This window comes from Dryas octopetala, chromosome 6 (assembly GCF_963921425.1).
Source record: "Dryas octopetala chromosome 6, drDryOcto1.1, whole genome shotgun sequence".
Classification (NCBI taxonomy): Eukaryota; Viridiplantae; Streptophyta; class Magnoliopsida; order Rosales; family Rosaceae; genus Dryas; species Dryas octopetala.
Window position 1 is genome coordinate 8,354,885 of NC_141371.1, and position 22,349 is coordinate 8,377,233.

General features: G+C 34.6%; 2 protein-coding genes across 3 annotated transcripts; both read right to left on the reverse strand.

The window, feature by feature from the left end:
• Positions 1-65: 65 nt before the first annotated feature.
• On the reverse strand, positions 66-13,821 carry LOC147281987 (1,4-alpha-glucan-branching enzyme 1, chloroplastic/amyloplastic-like). Of its 2 annotated transcripts, none has more exons than XM_086246165.1 (22): positions 13,457-13,821; positions 12,587-12,727; positions 12,184-12,392; positions 11,795-11,893; positions 10,913-10,955; positions 9,468-9,527; positions 9,257-9,337; positions 8,771-8,887; positions 8,228-8,311; positions 7,047-7,168; positions 6,754-6,873; positions 6,035-6,164; positions 5,810-5,920; positions 4,763-4,891; positions 3,912-4,015; positions 3,628-3,772; positions 2,833-2,980; positions 2,651-2,751; positions 1,874-1,951; positions 934-1,089; positions 738-812; positions 66-646 (listed from the first exon to the last, which is right to left on the reverse strand). In XM_086246165.1, the coding sequence occupies exons 1-22, from the start codon at positions 13,514-13,516 to the stop codon at positions 539-541; spliced, it is 2,421 nt and encodes an 806-aa protein (XP_086102291.1). In that variant the 5' UTR covers positions 13,517-13,821; the 3' UTR covers positions 66-538. The 2 variants fall into 2 exon arrangements, with proteins under 2 accessions (XP_086102291.1, XP_086102290.1); XM_086246164.1 differs by having other exon boundaries at positions 12,587-12,732.
• Positions 13,822-17,733: 3,912 nt separating this feature from the next.
• LOC147281988 (tyrosine-protein phosphatase RLPH2-like) lies at positions 17,734-20,064 on the reverse strand. The gene is made up of 4 exons (XM_086246171.1): positions 19,448-20,064; positions 18,948-19,015; positions 18,552-18,731; positions 17,734-18,092 (listed from the first exon to the last, which is right to left on the reverse strand). The coding sequence occupies exons 1-4, from the start codon at positions 19,974-19,976 to the stop codon at positions 17,922-17,924; spliced, it is 948 nt and encodes a 315-aa protein (XP_086102297.1). The 5' UTR covers positions 19,977-20,064; the 3' UTR covers positions 17,734-17,921.
• Positions 20,065-22,349: the final 2,285 nt, after the last annotated feature.

The following is a 22,349-nucleotide window of genomic DNA, read 5'->3' on the forward strand; positions in this document are numbered from 1 at the left end:
TAATTAATGGGCTAAGAAGAGTCTGAAAGTAACACCATCTAGCAGAAGCAAATAACTAATTGCAGTGAAAACCCACAAAAAATAACTAAAGATTGAAGAACCATCAAAGTGAGGATCACAAAATTTGATTTGTCCCAATATTCGATAACTTACACATAAATTAAAGTGTGACGCCACAATCAGCTACACGCTATCTATACAATGGCAAATCTCTAGTTGACAACCCACCGAATTTAACCAAATAATTACACAAGGAATTCTTCACTATCTGCCACATACGTCTATAATTTATATGCGTAGGGAGGGACTGATCCACTGAACTCTGCATAAATTCTCATACTTGCGGCAGCTTATGTCTTGCCTTTTACATTGTTAACCTCATCTTTCTAACTTGGGGTCGCATTACTGCCAAAGGTGGCGCAACATAATGCCACATGTACTGCACTGCATTTTATTATGAGCCAAATGTACATGGTGTCTTTTAAGGAGTGCAGCGATATGTAGACATTCTCAGCACCAGACTATATTAGAATCAAAATCAGCCTTTGACAGCTTGCGGTTCATTCTCTACAAGAGCATAGACCACAGCTGTTCTACAAGGTGCGTATAGAAGGAAAGAATGAGGCCGCTCATCAAACCACCCATCCTGCAGATCACCATGAGGGTTTAAGTTTAACACCGAAAGTGCTAGAAAGAAGCAAAAGGTTCAGTTACTGATGCAAAGAAAAATTTCTTACAGCCGTGAAGTACTCAGCACTGTGATCAATCCTATTGAAGCCTCCAAATAATGATTCATCTGAATCCAAGACAATCTGGAAAGAACACAAAATTATACATAATATGGTACATACAATGAAATTTGAAGGCATGGGAAGAATGTGTATTAGGCAAGCCAACTCTGAGTACTTAATAGAGATTTTGCAGAGGATATACCTTATACTTTCCTCCCTTTAAGCAGCCTACTCGGTAGTCTGAATAGCTGTTACTCCAATGAAAATTGAAGACAAAGACCAGGTTTGCCCTTTCAAATACAATAACCCTGTCTCCTTCATCCTTCCGTGATATATATTGGTGCTCAGAAGTCATGAACTGCATCAACAGTTGACCAAATTTTCAAAAAACACATATGACATAAGTGGTATGTATCTGCAGGAACTACAAGTTTCACACAATTTTTTTAAATCTATAGGTGAAATATAGTTATACAAGGCAACCAAGCAAACACATTATTATTAAAGCTTTCAATCCAAAATATGAACCACCATAATTGATAATTAGAATTGTACAAGGGCACAATAATGAAATATGATCGGCTTATAGTTTCAGAACAGATGTTGTGCTTATGCTTAAAAGACATCATTTTAAGGTTTAGGATTAAGCACTTAGAGACTAGAGTTTACATTAGAAAAATAGATAAATGGAGGCCTGGAATGACAGTTTTTACCATTAGCATAATATTGGCCCAGAAAATATAAACAGAGGATCCGAATCAAATCAATAATAGATGCTAAAGTGTTAGATCTGACTCCCAAAAGAAAAAGAATAACAGATAGCAGATGTGTTTCTTGTCTTGCATTTTATTATTCCCTGGATGCTAAGGAGGTATGAGAAGAGAAGAAGAAGCCAGTAAAACCATAGCTTTTCCTAATTTGAAGGAGAACTAGACTTACTCTTTTCTCCAAGATCTGTGACTGTATAGATCATATCATTTTAATACATCAAATTGAGCTTTTAACATTTCATAAACTATTGAGAAATAACTAAAAAAAATCAAAGGAGTTTCACAGCCATTAAAAGATAGAAATAAATAGATCATTCAGTAAACCATGCCCTAAGCAGCAAAGGCACATATACATGTTATAGCAAAACTTACACCATAGGTTTCTTCAAGATGCTGCATTGCTTGATCAAATTCTTGCATCCCATGATATCTTAGAAATTCTGCATCCCCCTGGGCATGCATAACCAACATTTTTTATAAAAGACATAACGTAATCAGAGGCCAGAAAGGTAATGCATAATTTATTTGGTGCAAGGTCAAAAAATACCCTTAAACAAAGAACCAGGAATAGAAAACAAGATATGCAAAGTTTGCAATAAGAAGATAGTAGTTCAAGAACTTCATGTGAAAGAGCAAGGCCCACTGTCAAAGACCGATATTCCTCTACCACCAAATGCAGAACAAGAATAACATTCCCAACAAGGCTTGTTCTTATACCTATCAAACTGTCATCCAACTTGTGCATTACTGAATCTTATTTTGTGCAAAGAGTTTTATTTTTCCTTTCTCGAAATTGTTAGTATATTTTTAGGAACTCTGTAATTATTACTAATATTGTTTGTGAACACTTTTTTATACATCTTTTCTTGTAATGATATTGTGTGACTCTAAGGAATGGTTCAAGATGGATACTGGAGGAATGGCAAGGTAAGAGGCATTTGTAAAACGCTGTGGGTCATCAAACAATATTCCAATACATTTGTTAAAACCCCAAGAAAAGAGTTCTATCTATTCACTGCAGGCCTGGAGCTGATCCATATGAAACAATCCTTCTTGTTACACAATTAACCCAAAAGTTGCACACAAATAAAACACCTACTCATATATATGGTAATGCACAGTTGGATTATAAGCTGAGGTAGAACTTACAAGATCAAATCTACGCCGGCATTTGTCAAAACTGTTATTGTTCCCAGGAACTACTTTTCCATTTGGAAGATGTTGAACGCCTCTAGGAAAATCAATCCACTCTGAACAAGAAAAATTAAAGCACAAACATTAAATTGAATGGCAGTTTGATCTAATGATGATACCAATTGGTCTAATCTTACCAGGATGTCCAAATTCATTCCCCATGAAATTTAGGTATCCTTCTCCACCTAATCCCATAGTAATAAGCCTAATCATTTTGTGTAATGCTATTCCACGATCTATACGGGGGGTTGATGGTTTGTCCAGAGCCATGAAATCATACATGTCCTGAAACAAGCAAAGAATATTAGATGAATAATTTAAAACATACAAGAATCAAAGCTTACCTTGTTGTAACTGTACCTAACAAAATATCAATAACCAAATAATTTCCAACACTAGGTATTGTGTCTCTTATAAAAGACTAATCAAGAGAGCAGTATCCTAAGAACAAAGGTCAAAAACCATTTTCAATAGCTTGCTTCATTAGGGCAATTATAAAATCATTGCACAAGATGGAAAACTATCAATAATCATGTTGACAAAGGTTAATGTTAGGTTTTCATGCACAAGATCTCCTAAACAACAAAACCTTTATTTTTCCGCTAAGTATAAACTCCCAGCCTCATATAACTCATCTACCAATTGTTAAGTTTATCATAGTAACTGATGGAAAAATGTTTCTTGTATTAAAAGAAGTTTGAAAAATTACACACATATTGAAGAGTTCACAAGCACATTAAGTGGTGTTGCCAACCATTAATCATCAATATTAACCAATTTGTCAATATGTGGATTGAACAGAGCAAATGAGTGTGAAGCAAATTCAACCAAGTATGTGCAACCAAACAACAATAGCATTGTGTTGAATCTTTTCACGTGTATGTGCCCTTCAAGTTGCATGATATGCACAATGCAAGGAGAACTTATATAACCTTGTCCATCAACCAGAATGCAATTGTTTTGTCACCAACAAGGGCTTGGTCATGACTTTCGGCATATGCAACACACTTCTCTCGCCACCTTCTGTTGGTGAGGGTGAAGACAATATCACCCATTTTCCAGTCTTCATCCATTTTCCTACATCAAATTCCATGAGACGATAAGGCAGCAAGAAGTTGATCAGTTAAATTCACGAATGTCACCTACAATGGAGATACAAGACCCTAATTTCAAATATGCTGCAGAGATAATTTTTCAAATTTTGATTGCAACTTACTGGAGGAGCTCAATCCATTTATCAGCAATTGCCATATGCAGGCGATAATCGAATCCAACACCGCCATCTTGAACAGGAACACAGAATGTTGGCATTCCACTAACCTGTAGTGATAGAAATGTGCATAAAAAATATCACAGTCTTTAAATAATGTTGATATTATAATAAAAAATGTTTTAAACTAGTTAAACAAAATTTACTATATTTAGACTATAAAATGTACAGAAGATACAAAAGAACAGGAAATATTTATGGCTAACGATTGTTTGCATATGTCAATAAGCTCCTCTAAAAAACCACTCCTCAAACTTGAAGGGCCCATTTGGTTTGTAACTCAAAACTGGCTGTTTTTTAACATAGGACACACTTAAAATTTTACCGACTCAAAACTGTATTAGATCTCCTTCTAACCAGAAAACATCATTCTTCAATAGAACAATGTTATACAATCCAACTTTTATTCCCAACTTATATGCCATTTTCACAATGTATGCATTATTGTTTTTTATTGCAATGATGTAGTGTGCATATCATGTGCCACATAGATTGGGGAAAAAAAAAAGTTGGGATAAGTAGCATTTTCCTTCTGCAACAATAATGGTAAAAGTTAAAGGAACTTCATTGTGTTAATGATCAGGGCGAAAAGAGGACAAGATAAAACCAAAATACCAATGAAAAGATTTTAAACTTATATAACAGTGGTATTATTTATTTTTCTTATTTCAAGTTACCAAATCCAGTAAAAGAGTTATTTTTGGTTGACTGCACTATGAAACTAAATACATTACTCAGAGAGATAATTGCCGACACAGGATGCTCAACATTACTACTAAAGGGAATAGATAACATACATCTTCACCAATGGTAACAGCTTCAGGGTAGAGCCCATGAATCAAATCATTAACCAGCATCAGGTAAATAACAGCATCTACATCTGTTGTGAATCCAAAGTACTCACTGTAATTTCCAGTAAATGCTACCTGATGAATAAATAAATATAAGGAACCTGTCAATAAATAAAAAATTGAATCATGGTAACATATGTAGCACTTGTAGTCAATTGTCCTAACATGGAAGAAAATAACATGGACATCTTTGATATCTTGCTTATGTAGCAAATTCTCTGGTGAGATCTTAAAACATCAAAGATCTATCAACTCAACAAGTCCCTAATTCTAAAAAGTAAGGGTATCAAAGACATCAAGTAACATATCAAAAAAAATTTTAATCTCAATCCATTGAAAACTTACATACCAAAGTATCATGAATATCATGTAGGTACCGTATAATTGACCTTGCATGTGTTACCAACAATACTGTGTGTATTCCCAGAAGTTTACACTCCTTTTCTGACCTCCCTTCCCCCTTCTCTCTCTCTCTCTCTCTCTCTCTCTCTCTCTCACGCACACAGACAGACACACACACTTTTTCATTCATTATGCTTTGGGCTTTTTTCTTGGGGTGGAAAACTTCCATCCCCAGTTCCTAACAACTCACTTTCAAACTTTTATCAATCAAGGAACAAAATGTTAACATCAAACAATATATCATAATCCTAAAATACAGAGATATCAATGGGAGTACCAAGATTCATATTGAATATCAAAATCAATGTAAAATTATGATAACAATAGACAAGCATGATATTTTTCTATGAAAATTCTGTAGGATCTTAAAAGTAAATGATAATAAATCCTGTGAAGTCATAATATATTTGTTTATAAGAAATAATATTACCAGAAAGAAAAAGAAGCACGAGTAATATGTTTGCTTGGTTTGGTGAAACTTAAGGATGAATAGCATGGCAAGATATGAATTGACATTATACTATTAGCATAAATAGCGATGATGTCATTAAGATACAATTATCTACAGAAGAGACAATGGAAACTTAATACCTCCAATCCATGGTGAGTGTACATCATTGAAGTCACACCATCAAATCTGAACCCATCAAACTTGTATTCTTCCAGCCACCATCTTGCATTTGAGAGAAGATACCTTATAACCTAGATGAACAGTTAGAATTAGTACCTAATAACCATCGAATGAAAGAAAAAGGTTATGGCCAGATTTCTTTCAGTATACTATTTTATCTTAAAAACATGCTGGAAAGCACACACCTCCCAGCTTCCATAATTAAAAAGGCGAGAATCCCACATCCAGTGATATCCCCGGGACCCAGAGTGGAAGTAATGACTATCAGTTCCATCAAACATGTTCAGCCCATCCAACACATTATTTGATGCATGGCTGGATGTGTGAAATATTAGCAGTCAGATATAGAAGACAAACACATCCATAGGATAATAAAATATAATACAAAGTACAAAAGTATGATTCATGGAGAATTATTTTAATAACATAAAAAGTAAGAGAGAATTTGATATTATCAAGCCAATAAAACATAAAAAAATGGGTTTAGTAATACATTAAATAATCGAGGAAGTTTGCAGTCACATCAACTGGGCTAAAACTATGATGAGTAAAGAAAACAATTATTGAAACTGTCATCAGTATTTCTGTTAACCCCCATGGCTGTCATAGTCAGCCACAGGGAGGTGGGTATAAGCTTATAAAGTTGCCACATGTTTATTTCTATAACCTCAATTGCAGATCTGTTGTTTGTCCTGTCGGTATAGTTACAGAAAGAAAGGAGATCTGACCAAAAAATTTATAAACTTGTGTGCATGCAAGCACATGCAGACTTTTTATAACTGAATCTGTCATAATTTTCATGTGAAAATCTATTTCCAAATAAGGGAAAAAAATAACGCATGTAGAATATGGAATATATAACTAACCAAAAGATGTTTCTAGAAACCAGTGCCCTAGTTTTTACCTGTGAACAATATCCATGAGTACAAGCAGACCAAGCTCATGAGCTCTATCTATTAGAGACTTCAGATCGTCAGGGGTTCCACAGCGGCTGCTAGGTGCAAAAAAATTGGTGACATGGTACCTGCATCACAAACATAGATAATTGCAAGTTCATTTTTTTGAGAACCAAGGGAACATTAACCCCTCACAAACAAGCACCAACTGTGAGACTGCCAACCTGATCCATTAGTTTCAATAGAAACATAATTTACAAAAAGATTAAACTGTTGGAGCACATGGTTAAAAGAACAATACCCAAAGCTAGCATAGTAGGAATGCTCCTGAATAGCCATGAGCTGAACAGCATTGTAACCAAGCCTTTTAATGCGTGGTAGCACATCATCTCTAAATTCAGCATATGTGTTGATTTTGGGCTCCTGCAACTCAATGTTAATAATACTGTGAGAGTAGGGGAAAAAAATAAATAATACATAATGTGAAATAAAAGAATTTTCCAATAGAACTTTGGATCCTTTACATGGGTAGAAATTTAAAATACTTAGAAACAGATGAAGTTCGATGCTGTCATAGCCCAAGTGAAATTTCCTTCCTAGAGTTCATATCTTATTCATGAGTGAAAAAAGGTAAGAGAGGGTTGAGCATGTGCCAGACTTAGGTATATTTCATTCTTTAATTTCACATGATTGATGTCTTCATTGTAAGATTTAATATTTTCCCAGAACCAAACATTCCACATATCATGTGCACCTTGAACCCACCACCTCCTTTCATATAACCTGGATCTTCCTCTATGAGCATTAGATGGAAATGTCACAACGTTTTCAGCTTCTATTTCTTGAAATAGAAATTTCATTTATTTGACACATACTTACATTTATATATAGAGATGTAGAGAACTTAAATTTCAATTATTGCATACTTTTCAGGCTTTTGGGTTGGGCTCAGGATGTAGAGAACTCAACCCTTGCCCAGTTTGAATTCAATTCAAACTGAAGATTTTGAATCCTAGCCTAACCAAATTTCAAAAAGTTCAAGCCTAAATTGCTCATATTCAGGTCAGGCTTGGGTTGGTCCAGGCTAGCCCACCAAAGGAGCATCTCCCTAGTCTTGAAAGTCATTAAAGAAAACTATAACTGGATATTTGCCTTATCCAGTTAGTTGCCCTCTTAATTAACATAAAAATGCAAAATATTTGCCTTATCCAAGTTTATATTTGATATTTGTTCTCTCAAAAAACATGGTCATACAAGTTTTTCCACGCCCAAAGGAGGGTGCAATTAGAGCATTGATTGGTGAGGCGCATGCCAAATTGAACTCCTAACTTAAGGCAACTTACGACCACCTACACTTGAAAATAAATTTTAAAAGCTAAGATCCTTGTAAGTGTCGTCGACCTAAGGTAATGTTTATTGAAAAGTAAAAGAATAAAAAATTGCACAATAATTCACTATAAGCAGAGGGGTGGCAATGCGCACCGTGCTACTCATTCCAACATGTGCCTCATAAATGCGAAGTGATTTTGGTCTCTTTGGCTGTGGATGTTGAAATACATACTTTTCCTGAAAAGGAGTGAGCAAGATATCATTAGCCATTGAAGAGTGGAGCAGAAATACAAAACATGATCATGTCAATTAAGTAGATTGAACTTAAATTTAACATCTTAACATTTTTAAAAAAATTAATGCAACCATAACCTATTCATAAATCAATGGACCAATATAAGAATCTTAGGCATTCATTAATAACTTGTGGATTATTCTCTCTCCAATATCACAAAGATCAATTGAGATTCAATGCTATGATTTTAATTTTTTTTTCTTTAAGTTGTTACAATACAACATTGTGAAACTTAAAGATAATTTTTACAACAGTTCCTCCACATTTTGACTAATATTAGCTACTGCCTACTGCACACTTTCTTTTACCCAGAACCCATGGTATTCTTACCAGTAAAAAGCATAAATATCTGAATGTTTGCAGAAATACCCAGAGACCGGAAAATTTGCTGAAAGACATACCTCTTCTGGTGGATCATAGTATATGCCATTGTATGGGATTTCACCAGGAGGCTGTACAGAAAACTTGATCCAAGCAGGAATTGAGTCTTTGATGCCTGAAGGAGTCTCCATACGGATCTGCAATTTCACATGACATACTGGATGAGCTAGACAAAATTGTCTTATGGAAATAACATTACACTGGCAAAATCTGTTCTCTCATAGTGGATGTTTTTCCAGATTTCACATAACATCTACTTGCAATTGTCATTCTCCACGAAAAGTTTTAAGAGAGACAAAATTCCAAAAAGCTACACGTATATAATCAAACTTCCTCAGAAAACTTTCACTATGGACAAGTTCAGAGACAATTAGTTAAGGTATATTTTAAGTTATAAGAAAAATGAAGCCTTCTTTTTTATTCACTTGATCATAAAGTATTAAAATAAAAGAGAACCACCAAAAGCCAGTAAAGCCAAACTTAAAATCATCCACAAGAAATGTTACCTTCACTCGAGAACCATGTGGAATTGGCAGTGAGCCATCTGCATTGTTTGGCAAAAAGATCTCCCAGACCCCAAATTCATTCTGTTTACAATATGGTACATGAGCAATGTTGTTGAAAAAAAAGAGATAGTATCATGTAAACTTGATGTCAGTCATGCATTCTTTTGTTCACTATCTGGGCATTCCCACTGCTAAAGTTCCAAAAACATACCCGAGTCATTACATCTGCATTCATATTCCAATTGTTGAAATCTCCAATCAATGATGCTGACTGAAGAGGCAAGAAACAATCAGAAAAAAATAAAAGGGAAAAAACAACTATAGTAAAAAATTTAACATGCCACGAAAAAGGGGAAAAAAAACTTTGTAGGCACATAAGAATCTATGATTTCAAAGAACAACATAGCAAAGCATTTTTCAAAACCCATAGAAAAAAGTAGGTTATTTATGCCATTTTAGGTAAAAGTTAAAAGCTTCATAAGTTCATTCAGCTTATGGGGGAGATCTAGTCACTTCACTTTGACTACCCTAAATCTTCTCCTACTCGTTAGATATGGACCCAAAGGCTTAAGTTGTTAGGGAATAGGCCAGCAACATATATCAAGCTAACACCCTCTCTAACGTACAACCCCATCCTATAGGTGGAGAGGCAGAGATGCAAACAGAGATAAACATGTAGGTGCAACCTCATCTTGCACCTTGTAAACAAGAAAAGAAGTGAGGAATGAGGATTCGAGGTTTCAAACTCAGAACCTCCTGCAACTAGAGCTTTGATACCATGTTAGATGACCACTGAATCCACAAAATTATGGTGTTAGGGTATGAGCCAACAGCACTTGTCGAGCTACTGTCCACCCAATGTACCAAAAACAATCAAGAGATCAATGCCTTAGAGATCTGACTCTGCTACTTGGACTGTAATGCCTCTGACCAACCATTTCACTTCTTTCATGTAATCATAACAATTTTACCAACTGTGGATCTTTTAAATGATAGTCAAACCAGTACTAAATGTTTGCATAAAAGAAAACAAAACAAATGTCTACGTGTGGCAAGAGAGGGAGCAGGGAGACATAGAGAGAGTCTCTGCACCAATAATAAATCCTCGAGACGGAAAACTGAGGCCCAAAAATATCACTTCTTTCAGAGTTTTATGGACCTTTAGTTTGCACTATGTTGCAAACCCTATATCCTGGCAATGGAATCTTCAAATTTCCATCTAGTTAATATAATAGTTTCTATATGTAAAAAAGAGCAGATATATTGGCCTGCATTGTACTTTTGGATAATTTGTGATCATTTAACGTAGTTTTATAATGCCAGTGGAAACCATGGTTCAATCCAATGACTCAGTGCACTAAACTGCTTTTAAGAAACTCAATGTATTGAACTGATAAAAAGTCATTCTTGCACCAATAAAGTAGGGGTTGAAGTTGTTATGGTATACTAGTGTGTTCACATGCACAATAGCATTGTGTGCAGGCACCACTTTGTTACTCAATGTAGGTAGACAAGGACACAGCAGATGAAGGTTTAGGTTAACCGAAACTGAAAACACTATGTCCATTATTCGTGCTCTTAATAAGTCCTCCTTATATAGAGAGTAACTCACAACAAAAGGTAAAATCATTGAAATACCAAATGAGGCAAACAAACCTTAGCTCCTGGTGCCCACTCCCTATAAGTGATACCTGTGGCACTGAACAGCCAGTTGAGATTATAATCAGTATTAAAGATTTAGCGGTCATAAATATTAATGAACGAAAAACCATGGGAAATTATTATGAAATGAATCCTAAAATCAATAAACAGAGAAAGATATTACCCACAGAATAAATGTAAGAATGTGAAGTAAGAAAGTAAATGAGCAAACAAACTACATAGAGTGCCAACCACCATAAAGTGGAAGAGGTCTTGATTATACATATATGGGCCTCATACAAAATTTTTCGAAAGCCTGCTAGCCTGCACATGTGATATTTGCCCACTAACCTATTGTACCTAGAATGCATTATGCCACAGGCTGTGCACACTAATTTTTTTTTTTGGCCGTGCACTCTATTACTAAATATATTTAAGATGTCAAATTTTCAAGACCAAATTTGTTATTTTCTCAATCCTTTGAACAAAATGTATACAACTGTCCTCTAATCAGTAAAAAGGCCATGGTGAAAAATGTTATTTTATTTATATGCTGAACTTTGTCATAGTTAGAATTATAAAGGTTGTAATTTGTACTCGATCTTTCTTTAATTTTAAAGCCAGCATATGTAGTTTGAAACAATCAAGTAGACAACATCTGTTTTGAAACAGTAGAAGGTAAGGTTTGAGAAACAAACATGAAGGTGAAGCAGAATGGAAAAACTTTTCTTTCATTCTGCTCTACTTGACCTTATAAATATAATCCATATTAGTATGATTTACATATTAATTGTTGTTCTATTTTAAAATAACAAAACAATATATAAAATGTTCTAAAAGAATAAAAAAACATGGAAAAATGATTGGACTCCTGAAGGGATCAGACAAAAGTAATACCTGCGTATGAACCCGAACTTCTCATAGGCACGAGAAAACACCTCCAAACCACCTTCATACTTGTCAATTTCCTCACGCAACCTTTTGTATTGTCCATAACTGGGCATAGTAATACACAATCAATTAAAGCCTTATTAACGTAATTTAGATCTAAAGCAGACAAGAAAAAATTATAAGTAAAAAAGAAGAAGCATAATTCAGTGCACTAGGGCAACAAAAGAATCTCGGAATTGCTACATTAACCAGCTAGCAGTCATACCACCTGTTTGCTCGAAAGGCGTAGGGACATTATTGTTAATCAATGTTTTTTTCTTTTTAAATTCAAGGCCACATCCATTTAAGTCGTTAAATGTAGTACTTATACATGCAAACATGAAAGAGCATCCTACCGGTAATCAAGATGTTCATGAAAACCCACCAAAAGTGGATCTAATTCATATATTTTTTGCCCAGCGCCAGGTGGTGGAATTGAATTTTGTATAGCTTTCTTTTCAGCAGTACTTACTCTCTCCTCATCCTTGGCTTTAATATCATCAGCATTGCCCAAATCAACCTTCTCATCGTCTTCCATTGTTAGACCATCTGCTTCTTTGAGCACCTAAACAAAAAATCATAAATACAGAGTAAAAGAATATGTTATGTGGGCTTTAAGATGTCAAATAGAAATTGACAACGATATGTCATTTCTGCTCACCCTCTAAAACCCTCAAATTCAAAAAGTAAAATTTTTTACAAAACCATAATCAATACCACAGAACATAACTGGTATGCATATAGATGTGTATCATAAACCTGAGGATCCTCTGGAACTTCCAATTGCTCTGTCAAAGGTGAAGAGCCATCACTCTGGGTGCCAGGAACAAGAACTTTCTCTGAAGCAGCAACCGTCAATGATGAGGAATCAGAATCATACGAGGACTTTCCAGCAAAGATCTTCCCTACAAACAAGCATCAGATTAGCTTAACACATATAACAGGACAACTAATAACATGTAGACAAACATTGATAAAAGAAACTTAATTCTAAGATAATAAAATCCTGGTGGACAAGAAAATTAACTGCATTGTAAGCACATGTATAGATCAACCCCACTATGATTGCCTAAAAGTCCAATCAGCCAATCAACAAATCCAAGCTGAAGTGCACAACCCAAAACAGAGGAAAACAATGTCAATTTAAAATCCCATTTGGTACCACAAACCAGATTTACTCTTTTCAAAAAAATGAAAAGGAGAAAAAAATATCAAAATTTTAAAATCAAAGAGAATAAAAATTACTATCAGGCATACATGGTAACATAACCAAAATGCCCACAATAAACTAATTCCAGTCAGCTCTCAAAAAAGCTCAAATTTTCTCTTGAAAAGCATACGTCTCCATTAGAAGCAAGCTATTCGAACTTTGGGAAGCTCACGGGATATCCAAGTAAAGCTCCAACTAAGTCACTGAACCGTAATATAATTAGCCTAGCATAACTTCACAAACAAACAAGTAAATGACATATTATAATATATTATAAAATAATTCATGAATTAATTACTATTCTATCAACAGCAGGTCCAATGTCTAATACCAGTTTAGCATGAGAATCGAAGCAAAATCAATCTGAGAAAATGAAATGCGAATAATAAAATCGAAAGAAATAGAGGGAGAGAGGATACGAGAGGAGAAGGTGTTGTTGAGCAAGAAAGAGAGGCCGGCGGTCCTCCGATGATCGCCATGGATGAAGTTGTTGGAATACTGCAAGGAAGGCTTGTAGGCTGAAGCTGCTGGTACAAGAGGGAAGCGTATCCCCGAGAGCGTATAGACCATCTTCTTCTAGGTCTTCTCGTTACGATAATCAAGATCGCAGAGAGAGAGAGAGAGAGAGAGAGCGGAGGAGGATCTCGAGGTTTGATTTTCTGATCGATCGCGTTTCGAAGCACCTCCCGGGAGAAACGTGAATCAGTGACCAACTGAAAAATCGGAGAGAGAAAGAGAGAGAGAGTGAGTGAGTGAGTGTGTGAGTGTGTTTGGCTGATTATGGCGCTTGAGGCCACGACTCACGAGTGGGGTTTTGCTAGTTGGTAGAAGACTAGAAGGTGCTACGTGTGCAGTGGAGATTTGCACGGGAATGGGTCGATGGGACCCACTCCCTCTCATTTTCGATCGTCCATCGTCCTTGGGATTTTATATGTTTTGATTTTTAAGAATAAAATAATCAGGTTTTTCTTTTTTTTGGGCCAAGAAATAAAATAATGAGGTTGCCGATCTGGAGCGAAAGGATGTGGCTGTGGAATGGAGAGAGGGCCCGACGGGGGATATTTCTGCCTTTGTGACGAATCATTCCAAATCAAATAGGAAAGGTCCTTTTTCTGATACTATTTTTGGGCTCAATTTTCTTCTTAAAAAGCCTTTTTTTTTTTTTGTTTATTAACAACTTGTGGTTTAGATGTCTGGCATCCACATAGATTCATTGATCATTAGGCATATTCCTTACTAGCTTGTTCTGCCATTTTTTTAATGTATTATAACCCATATTCCATTCAAGACTCCAATTGATATTTATCTTCTATCTATTCTAAATTATTACATAAAACTTTATTATCGATAAAGATAATGACTATAAAATATGAATTTAAGATTTACTCCGATAAAAAAAGACTATTAGACCGAATGGTCATTAATATTAATAAAGATAATTTATAATATAAGAGTGGTTATATTCTCACCCCTTCTTATTTTTTTACTCACCTTATTTTTACACTTCTTATTAAATTTGAAAAAAAAAAAAGAATGAAAACACTTTTTATAGTCCTTATTATTCCTATAATATTATTTGATATACCAATTCAAACACCCAATCAATAAACACTCTTCACACAATCACACCTCCCTTAACTATTATCCTACCCACCCATCAAATATGCATAGCTATATTGGAAACTTTTTAAGGTCCATTGACTTTAGGTACCAAATTATAATGTTTTTTCATTTCAACTACTAAAACATTTATGTCATTTCACTTTAGGTACTAAATTTCAGTTTAAGTACCAACTTTAAAAAACATGGTTATATCAAACTGTGACTGTTTAACAGTCATAACTTTTTTATTGATTTGTTATTTTTTCAATATTTGTAAGGCTTAAACTTTAATATTAGTCTTTGGGTTATAGGATTTCATCCCCCAAACCTAAATCAAAAATATGAAACCCTTAAAAATTTGGATTTTTTATAAATTTTAAATAGTCACAACTGTGACTGTTCGACAATTACAATTATAATTGTTCGACAGTCACAACTGTATAACAAACTGATTTGTGACCTAATCCAAAATGTTTTACTCTTGGTTAGTACCTAAACTAAAAAAAATTAGTGTCTTGCTGCTTTATTAAAAAATTATTGATATTTGGTATTTAATCCTAATTTTCTAAACTTTTTATTGTTTTTAATTTTTTTTTCAATACTATTTCCTTGTTTGTTATGCGTTTTGAAAATTATATGTTTAAAAAAATAATAAAAAAGCAAAATTTACTAGGTTGTTCAAAAGTAATATCTACGGAGTTGTTCTTATGTTTTGAGGCTGAAGGCGAGAATAAGGATTGGATTAAGTTGCGGTGCAGTTTCAATCTACCATCCTCACACTTAAAAACCCAAAAAAAAGGATTAGATTAAGTTGCAGAATTGCATTCTCTCATCCAAAGATATTACTTTGTCTAGTCTTGGGGTTAATGTTTGGATTGATGTTAATGATGGGCCTAATATTTAAAAACAAAAAAAAAACTGTATTTGTATATAGAATAGTATAGTCTGTATAGATACTTAAATGTCACATACACGATTAACAAGTTTGTAGGCAAATCAAGACTAGCGTGGCATGCATTAATGTAACATCCCCCCTGAGCTCTACCTCTCATTATCATGTCACAACATTAAAGGTGAGATATTTACTTACTACGTACACTTTCCAATCTTTTTTTCTCTTGGTCAATTCTTCACACTCTTGTTAGAGACAAGAGAAGTCCTTTCTATCATCAACTTACTACAGAGTACAGACCAATTTCTCCCTCACATGACATGCTTACGAAAGAGCGTATTTTCCAAACTGATGTTTCATTAATGGAGCACTGTGGTCAAAAAGTAAATTATTGTGTGCTTTTTGGGTAAAAAATGAGATGAATTCATAACCCTTTTCACAACAAAATGGGAATGAGTACATATTCATCAGGTCAGTATTGTAGAATAAGCCATAATTCGTATAAATTTAAATGGCTTTTTCACATTTTACTCAAATGACTTTGAACTTAATCTCATTTTACTACCTACAAAATACATTGTCAATTTATCATTACTTAAATTAAAAATTTGTTATAATGTATCATTTCTAGTTAATTTTGTCTAAATTTTTTTTAAAAGTAAGAGTGTTTTGATCTTTTTTCAAGTTTCTATTGTTAGGAAAAATAATAATTTTTTTATATTTTATCAAATTTGACACAATAAAAAATTTATTTAAAAAGACTAAAACACCTTTATTTTTAACATAAGTTTAGATAAAATAATCCAAAAGTGATATATTATAACACATTTTTAATTCAGGTAATAAATTAACATAATTGTTTTTAGAAGATAAAATAAGATTGAGTTTAAAAGTTCTGATAAATAAAGTGGAATAAAATCAATTTGAATTAATTTCATGGATTTGAAGAAAAATAACAAAGGGAAAGTAGAAAGGGTTCAGTCCAGCCATTTATAGTACTTATGTCTGTTTGTGGTCACCTCATGCCCTTGATTAACGTCCTAGACGTACCCCTAGTTGCTTTTCATAAAAATCATGGTCACAATGTCACATGGCTGCGAACATGCCATACCGTGACACTTGGTTTGGTGAGGGAGGGACCCAAATCAGTACTGCCTCAAATGTTGGTCTTGGTTGTCTGTCTCTGAATCAAAGCAGATGGGAAGTGAAGAGAATGATCCTCGATCACCATCAAAGGCATCTCACAAAGGAATATGCCTTCTTCAAGGTTCATTTTGCTAGGTCAAATAATTGAGATGGCAAACGGACAAGAACTAGTGTCGTATGTGAAGTGTACATGTTTGATTGATTGTGTGATGGGTGATGTTGAACAGTAGCTGCACTTCTGCATAGTGTGAACAAAATTTGTAGATGCTGCAAGCCGGCAATGGCAGTGTTATACACACTGTGGTAAGAGAATAACTTAGCTGCCTGTAATAGGGGCAGACTTGTGTAATGAGTGAGAGAGAGAGAGAGAGAGAGTACAAGCGGCGAGAGAATAACTTACATGTCCCTGTAATAGAGACAAGCTTGTGTAACGATAAAGAGAAAAAGAGAGAAGGAGAGGAGAGAAAGAGATAGCAGCTGTAATATCCCCGAGACATGTAAGTCCCTCAAGGTAAATGAGTGCAATAGTGCAAAAGAAGAATGCTTTTACAATCCTATAATTTACATCAATATATGGTTGGTTAATGTGTTAAAGATGAATTCTCTGCTAAACTTTTGTATACTTATATTGTGTTTATATCCAAAACTACGTTGTTTCAATATTCTAAAACTCAAAACGTTCAACCTGAGTCCAAATCATTTTTTATACAAGTAAAATATCAGCACATAAAATATAAGCAAATGATCTTATATAATCATAAATATTTATCTATGACATTAGTTTTGAACTACTTTCAGTGCACCAAGTATTTCCTTTTTCGGAAATTCCAATCCTTTTTCTTTTTTTTTTTGCCATTAGGAAATTCCAATCCTATTTAAGCTACGAAGTTTACAACTTTATGCTTTACAGCCCAGACCCTTATTAGCTACAGAGTTTCCATGTTATAGGGAAAGTGGGAGGAGTTGGAAGGAGGGCAGAGTAAAGTTGAGCCTTGCCAATCCCCAGGGGCCAGACCCATCCCTTAGAGCTTAGGCAGCTTAAGACAAAACAAAACCTTCAAACAAATTACTTCATTAAGGTACTACAGATAAATAATGCACCTGAACAATTTCTCCTCTCTACTAGCTGATTATAAGGACCACATTCCGTGCCTTAATTATAAGCTTTGGCAAATTTTGCTTAGCTAACAGATGGTTTATTATGCGTATATGACAATATTGTAGTATGTACCCCAGACCTGAAACTAGTTTGCCAAAACGTCTGTATCACGGACTATCTTCAAAGAGGGGAGCACAACTGCAGCCACTGGTTTTTTCTCCAAACCACCACCTTCATCAATAACCAGCCTGAGGCCATCATTATCAATGTGAAGTTTTGCATGATGACCGCTTACAACAACAGTTTCTGTCAGTTCCTATGAGATACCAAAACCCCAAATGTTTAGATTTCAGTTGCATTCCATAATATGACTATGAGTACATATAGCATGTCTCAGTTGAACCACAAAAACTGAAATCTTTATCAAGAACTAAAAGCATAAAAAATACATGATATGTGCGCAATGTATGGATGTTACAGTAGCAAAAGAGAAAGAGGGATACGTGGGATGAAAGTGAATTGGTTAGAACAAGGATATATATATATATATATGTATCTACCATATTAACTTTGATTTGCATATATACCATTAAAGATTTTTATGATAATAAGGGTATAAAGACATTATCTACATAACAATTGACAAGAGAATAGTATAGATGAATATATGAAATCCAGGGTACAACATTAAACTGGGAAAGTTTCACTAAAGAAGAACTCGACCAAAAAAAAAAAAGCTTACTGTTACTGATATTAAGAGGTAGAGAGCCATCACCTTTGGTATTTTCCATACATTTTTCCTGCCACTCAGAGCCTCTACTTTAGGCACCCGAGTGTCTTTGGCTCTCAAAAACTCCAACTGCTGCTTGACATCTTTATCTTCTTCTAAACCAGCATGCACAGCAATCAATTTACAGTGTTTGATTCTATCTTTAGTCTCTACACAGACATCATCCTGGAAAAAATGCACATCATCAAGACCCACATAGCTTCAGCATCTATGTTCTCAATTTCTGCATATTCTTCTCCAGGACATAAAAAAGAATGGGAAAGTGAACCAATGGAAATTTAAGTTTTCTTCTCACAGTTTCCCCAACGACTCTCTCTAGTCAGATGCTCTTTAGTGTCCAGAAAAAATAAGGTAAGAGCAAACAGAACAAGCCTGACTGACCTCTTCGTGGACCCAAACCATATCAGCAAGAAACTTCTTGTGTTCATCAGGAACTGCCTTAACCAAATCTGTCCATAACAATTGTTCTTTCAATTCAGAAAGTTGCAAACAAAATCATAGCACTCAATTTACGGATAAAGCACACAAACCAGAGTATATACAGTAATACAGGTTGATAAAAGTATAGTACTGTATAACCAAGAATCCTAATAGGCTAATAACACAATGACACATTCATAATTTAGTAAACCAACTTGAAACTTGTCAATTGTTATTGAATGCATCTAAAAATCACATGATTTGAATACAAAATAGTTGAACAATTAAGAGACACATCAAATGCCATCAAATAACTGAAAATCAAATAGATCCACATTGAACCAAGAAATTAACACAAGTGATGACCACTCAAAATCACCAAACAGAGAATCAAACACAGAGACCCCGTCATCACAAAACACCCAAAAATCACAAAAATCAATGAAAAAAACTATTCATACCAGCAGAGCCATGAGGGACCCCATAAGACTCAAAGGTCGGTCCAGCATCATAAATCGAACCCTGGTAATCAGTCCCTTTGGCCAAATTTGTCTTAGCCTTGATATTGCCACCCCATCTCCTACCTTGCAAGTGCATTCTCTCATACCCATCACCCTTAAACCACCCTTCTCTGTCTTCATTATCCTCATACTCCTTCCAACCCACAGAGAACTCAGACCCATCCAAAGGCTTAGGCAGGACCCCCACAAAGGCTGCAAAGGCCAGGTCGTGGTTCCCAGAGAGAAAGACATGCTTCTGATGTGGGTATTTGGAGGGCAGAGAAATGAGGAAGTCCAACACTTTTTTGGTGTCTGGGCCACGGTCACAGTAATCTCCCAAGAAGATTATGAGGGCGGTGTTGAAATCTGAAGGGTCGATTGTGGCTTCGAGATTGGACCAGAGGTTTCGGAGCTTGGTGTAGAAGCCATGGATGTCACCTATGCAGCAGACCACTCTGGGATTGGTGGTGCTAGCTTTTGGGTCTGACATCTTTTTGTCTTCTGTAATCTATGTACAATCCACGCAATGGATGTGAAACTTGGCGTTTTGAGGTTAATGATGCTGGGTTGGAAACTGGGGCTTATATATGTGGTGGTGTTCGTGGCTGTGATTTACTAGCGGTTGTTTAGCATGTGACTCTCTAATATAAAACATGAAACTATGAAACTATGTTTCAGACTTTTAGTTTGGACCTTTGTTTCTTTTTAAAAAGGCTTAATTGTGTTTTTACCACCTAAAATTTGGGGTGATTTCTATTTTATCACCTAGAATTTTATTTGTCTCACTTTACCATCCAAAGTTTACATTGATTCTCACTTTACCACCCAGAACTTTATATGTCTCATTTTACCACCTAAAGTTTACATTGATTCCCACTTTACCACCCAAAATTTACATTGATTCTTATTTTATCCCCTGAATTTAGAGTGACAGAATAGACGAAAAAAGGTTAACTGGGATACGAAAAATAGTTTTGAGTGGTAAAGTGGAAATCAATGTAAACTTTGGGTGGTAAAGTGGGACAAATAAATTTTTAGGTGGTAAAGTGAGAATTAATGTAAACTTTGGGTAGTAAAGTGAGACAAATAAAGTTCTGAGTGGTAAAGTAGGAATCAATGTAAACTTTGGGCGGTAAAAACACAACTAAGCCTTTTAAAAATTTCAGTTAATGATTATAAAGTCTACAATTCATTGAACTAAAGCTTGATAGCTGATAGACAAATGGACCACGCATGTTTTGTTTATGATAACAGCATCTTCCGCTTTTGCCCTTGTCTACATCCACCTCTCAGCCACGTCTCCAAACATGTCTTTAGCTTTGAATAAAATGTAAACAGAAATTAATATTGCATGTTGTATTAAATGCTTTGTATGTGGTCTAAACCTTATTATTGCATTATATTCACTTTTGTCCCTCCATTCTATAAAAATTCACATTTGTTGTATTTTCTAGAAACTGCATTGCATGGAATGCATGTGTATAACTTTTACCGAAAAGAAAATGCATGTATAACAATACAGTAATTTCAATATTATCATTTTTTATTTTAATAAAAGGTCAAAGGACAATACTTCATCAGTCCATGGTAGAGGAATTCCTCAATCTCCACTAATGTGGCATAACCACAACCACACACATTCTTTTTTTATAAGCCCAATAATTCTTAACTCAAATATTTTTTGTCGAGTTAACTTTTACCTTAATTATAAGCTTATTTTAGTTTATTTTTTTATAATACTTTAGTTAGACTAATGGACAATGGAAGAGTGTTTTGGCCAGAATGCAAGTTTGGACTGAGGTCATGATTCTATGCAAGTGTTATTTAACTAGAAATTTAGAATATGACCGGCCTAGGCAAAAAAAAAACAAGAATATGACTAGCTTGAGTAATTGGACAATGGAAGAATAAAAGAGAAAGATAACGTGAAAAAAAAAAAATTAACTAAGTAAAAATTATCTCAACAAAAAGTATTTGGGTTAAGAGTTATTGGACTTTAAAAAATAAAAAAGGATGTGTGTGACTGTGGTTGTGCCACATTAGTGGGGACTGAGGAATTTCTCCTATCATGAACTGAGAGAAGTATTTTTTTTAATAAAATTCTTATAATCAAAACAATAAATTTGCAGCGCTTTGATTTTTAATACCTGAATAAATTTTTTTCTTTCTTTTTCTAAAGAAGCCAAATACTGATATTAAATTAAATATATTTTGGTTAGAAATGAATTGTGTGGCCATTTCTCACACCTCAAGATGTACTTGCGTATGAGAGCAAATTATGTAATTTTGGCTTTTATACGCACATTGGAGAGAGATGTATTTTATTAATTTAATCCATTATCACTTGAAAAAAAGAGCTTGGAGTTTTAAAGGTTTAGCTCTCAGGTTTTGTGCATCGGAGTTAAACCCTAAATCATAAGCCATAAACGAGCGTCAATTAATCTAAAATAAAATTTAATCTAAAGTTTACCTGGTGTATAGATTGACATTCCTTTGTCGATCAATCTAACCTAAAAATTTGAAATTAAACCCTAAGCCCTAAGCATTAATGAATCGATGTCAATCGACCCTATATTGATCAACATATATTTATCAAATGATTTGTTGCCTGTTAAGCTTGATATTTACATCAAATTCATTGTTACTATCACTTAAAATAATTGTCACTATTTGACAGTAACAATGATTGTTACTATTTGATAGTAATAATAATTGTCACCGTTTGACAGCAATGCATGCCGCAAGGAGTAGTTAGCCAAAGGCAAAAGCATGACTCCTACTCCCACAAAGGTAACAAAGGCCAAGTCACGTGCTTCTAATCATATGGGTATTTTTGGAGGACCGGATGCAAGATGAGGAAGGC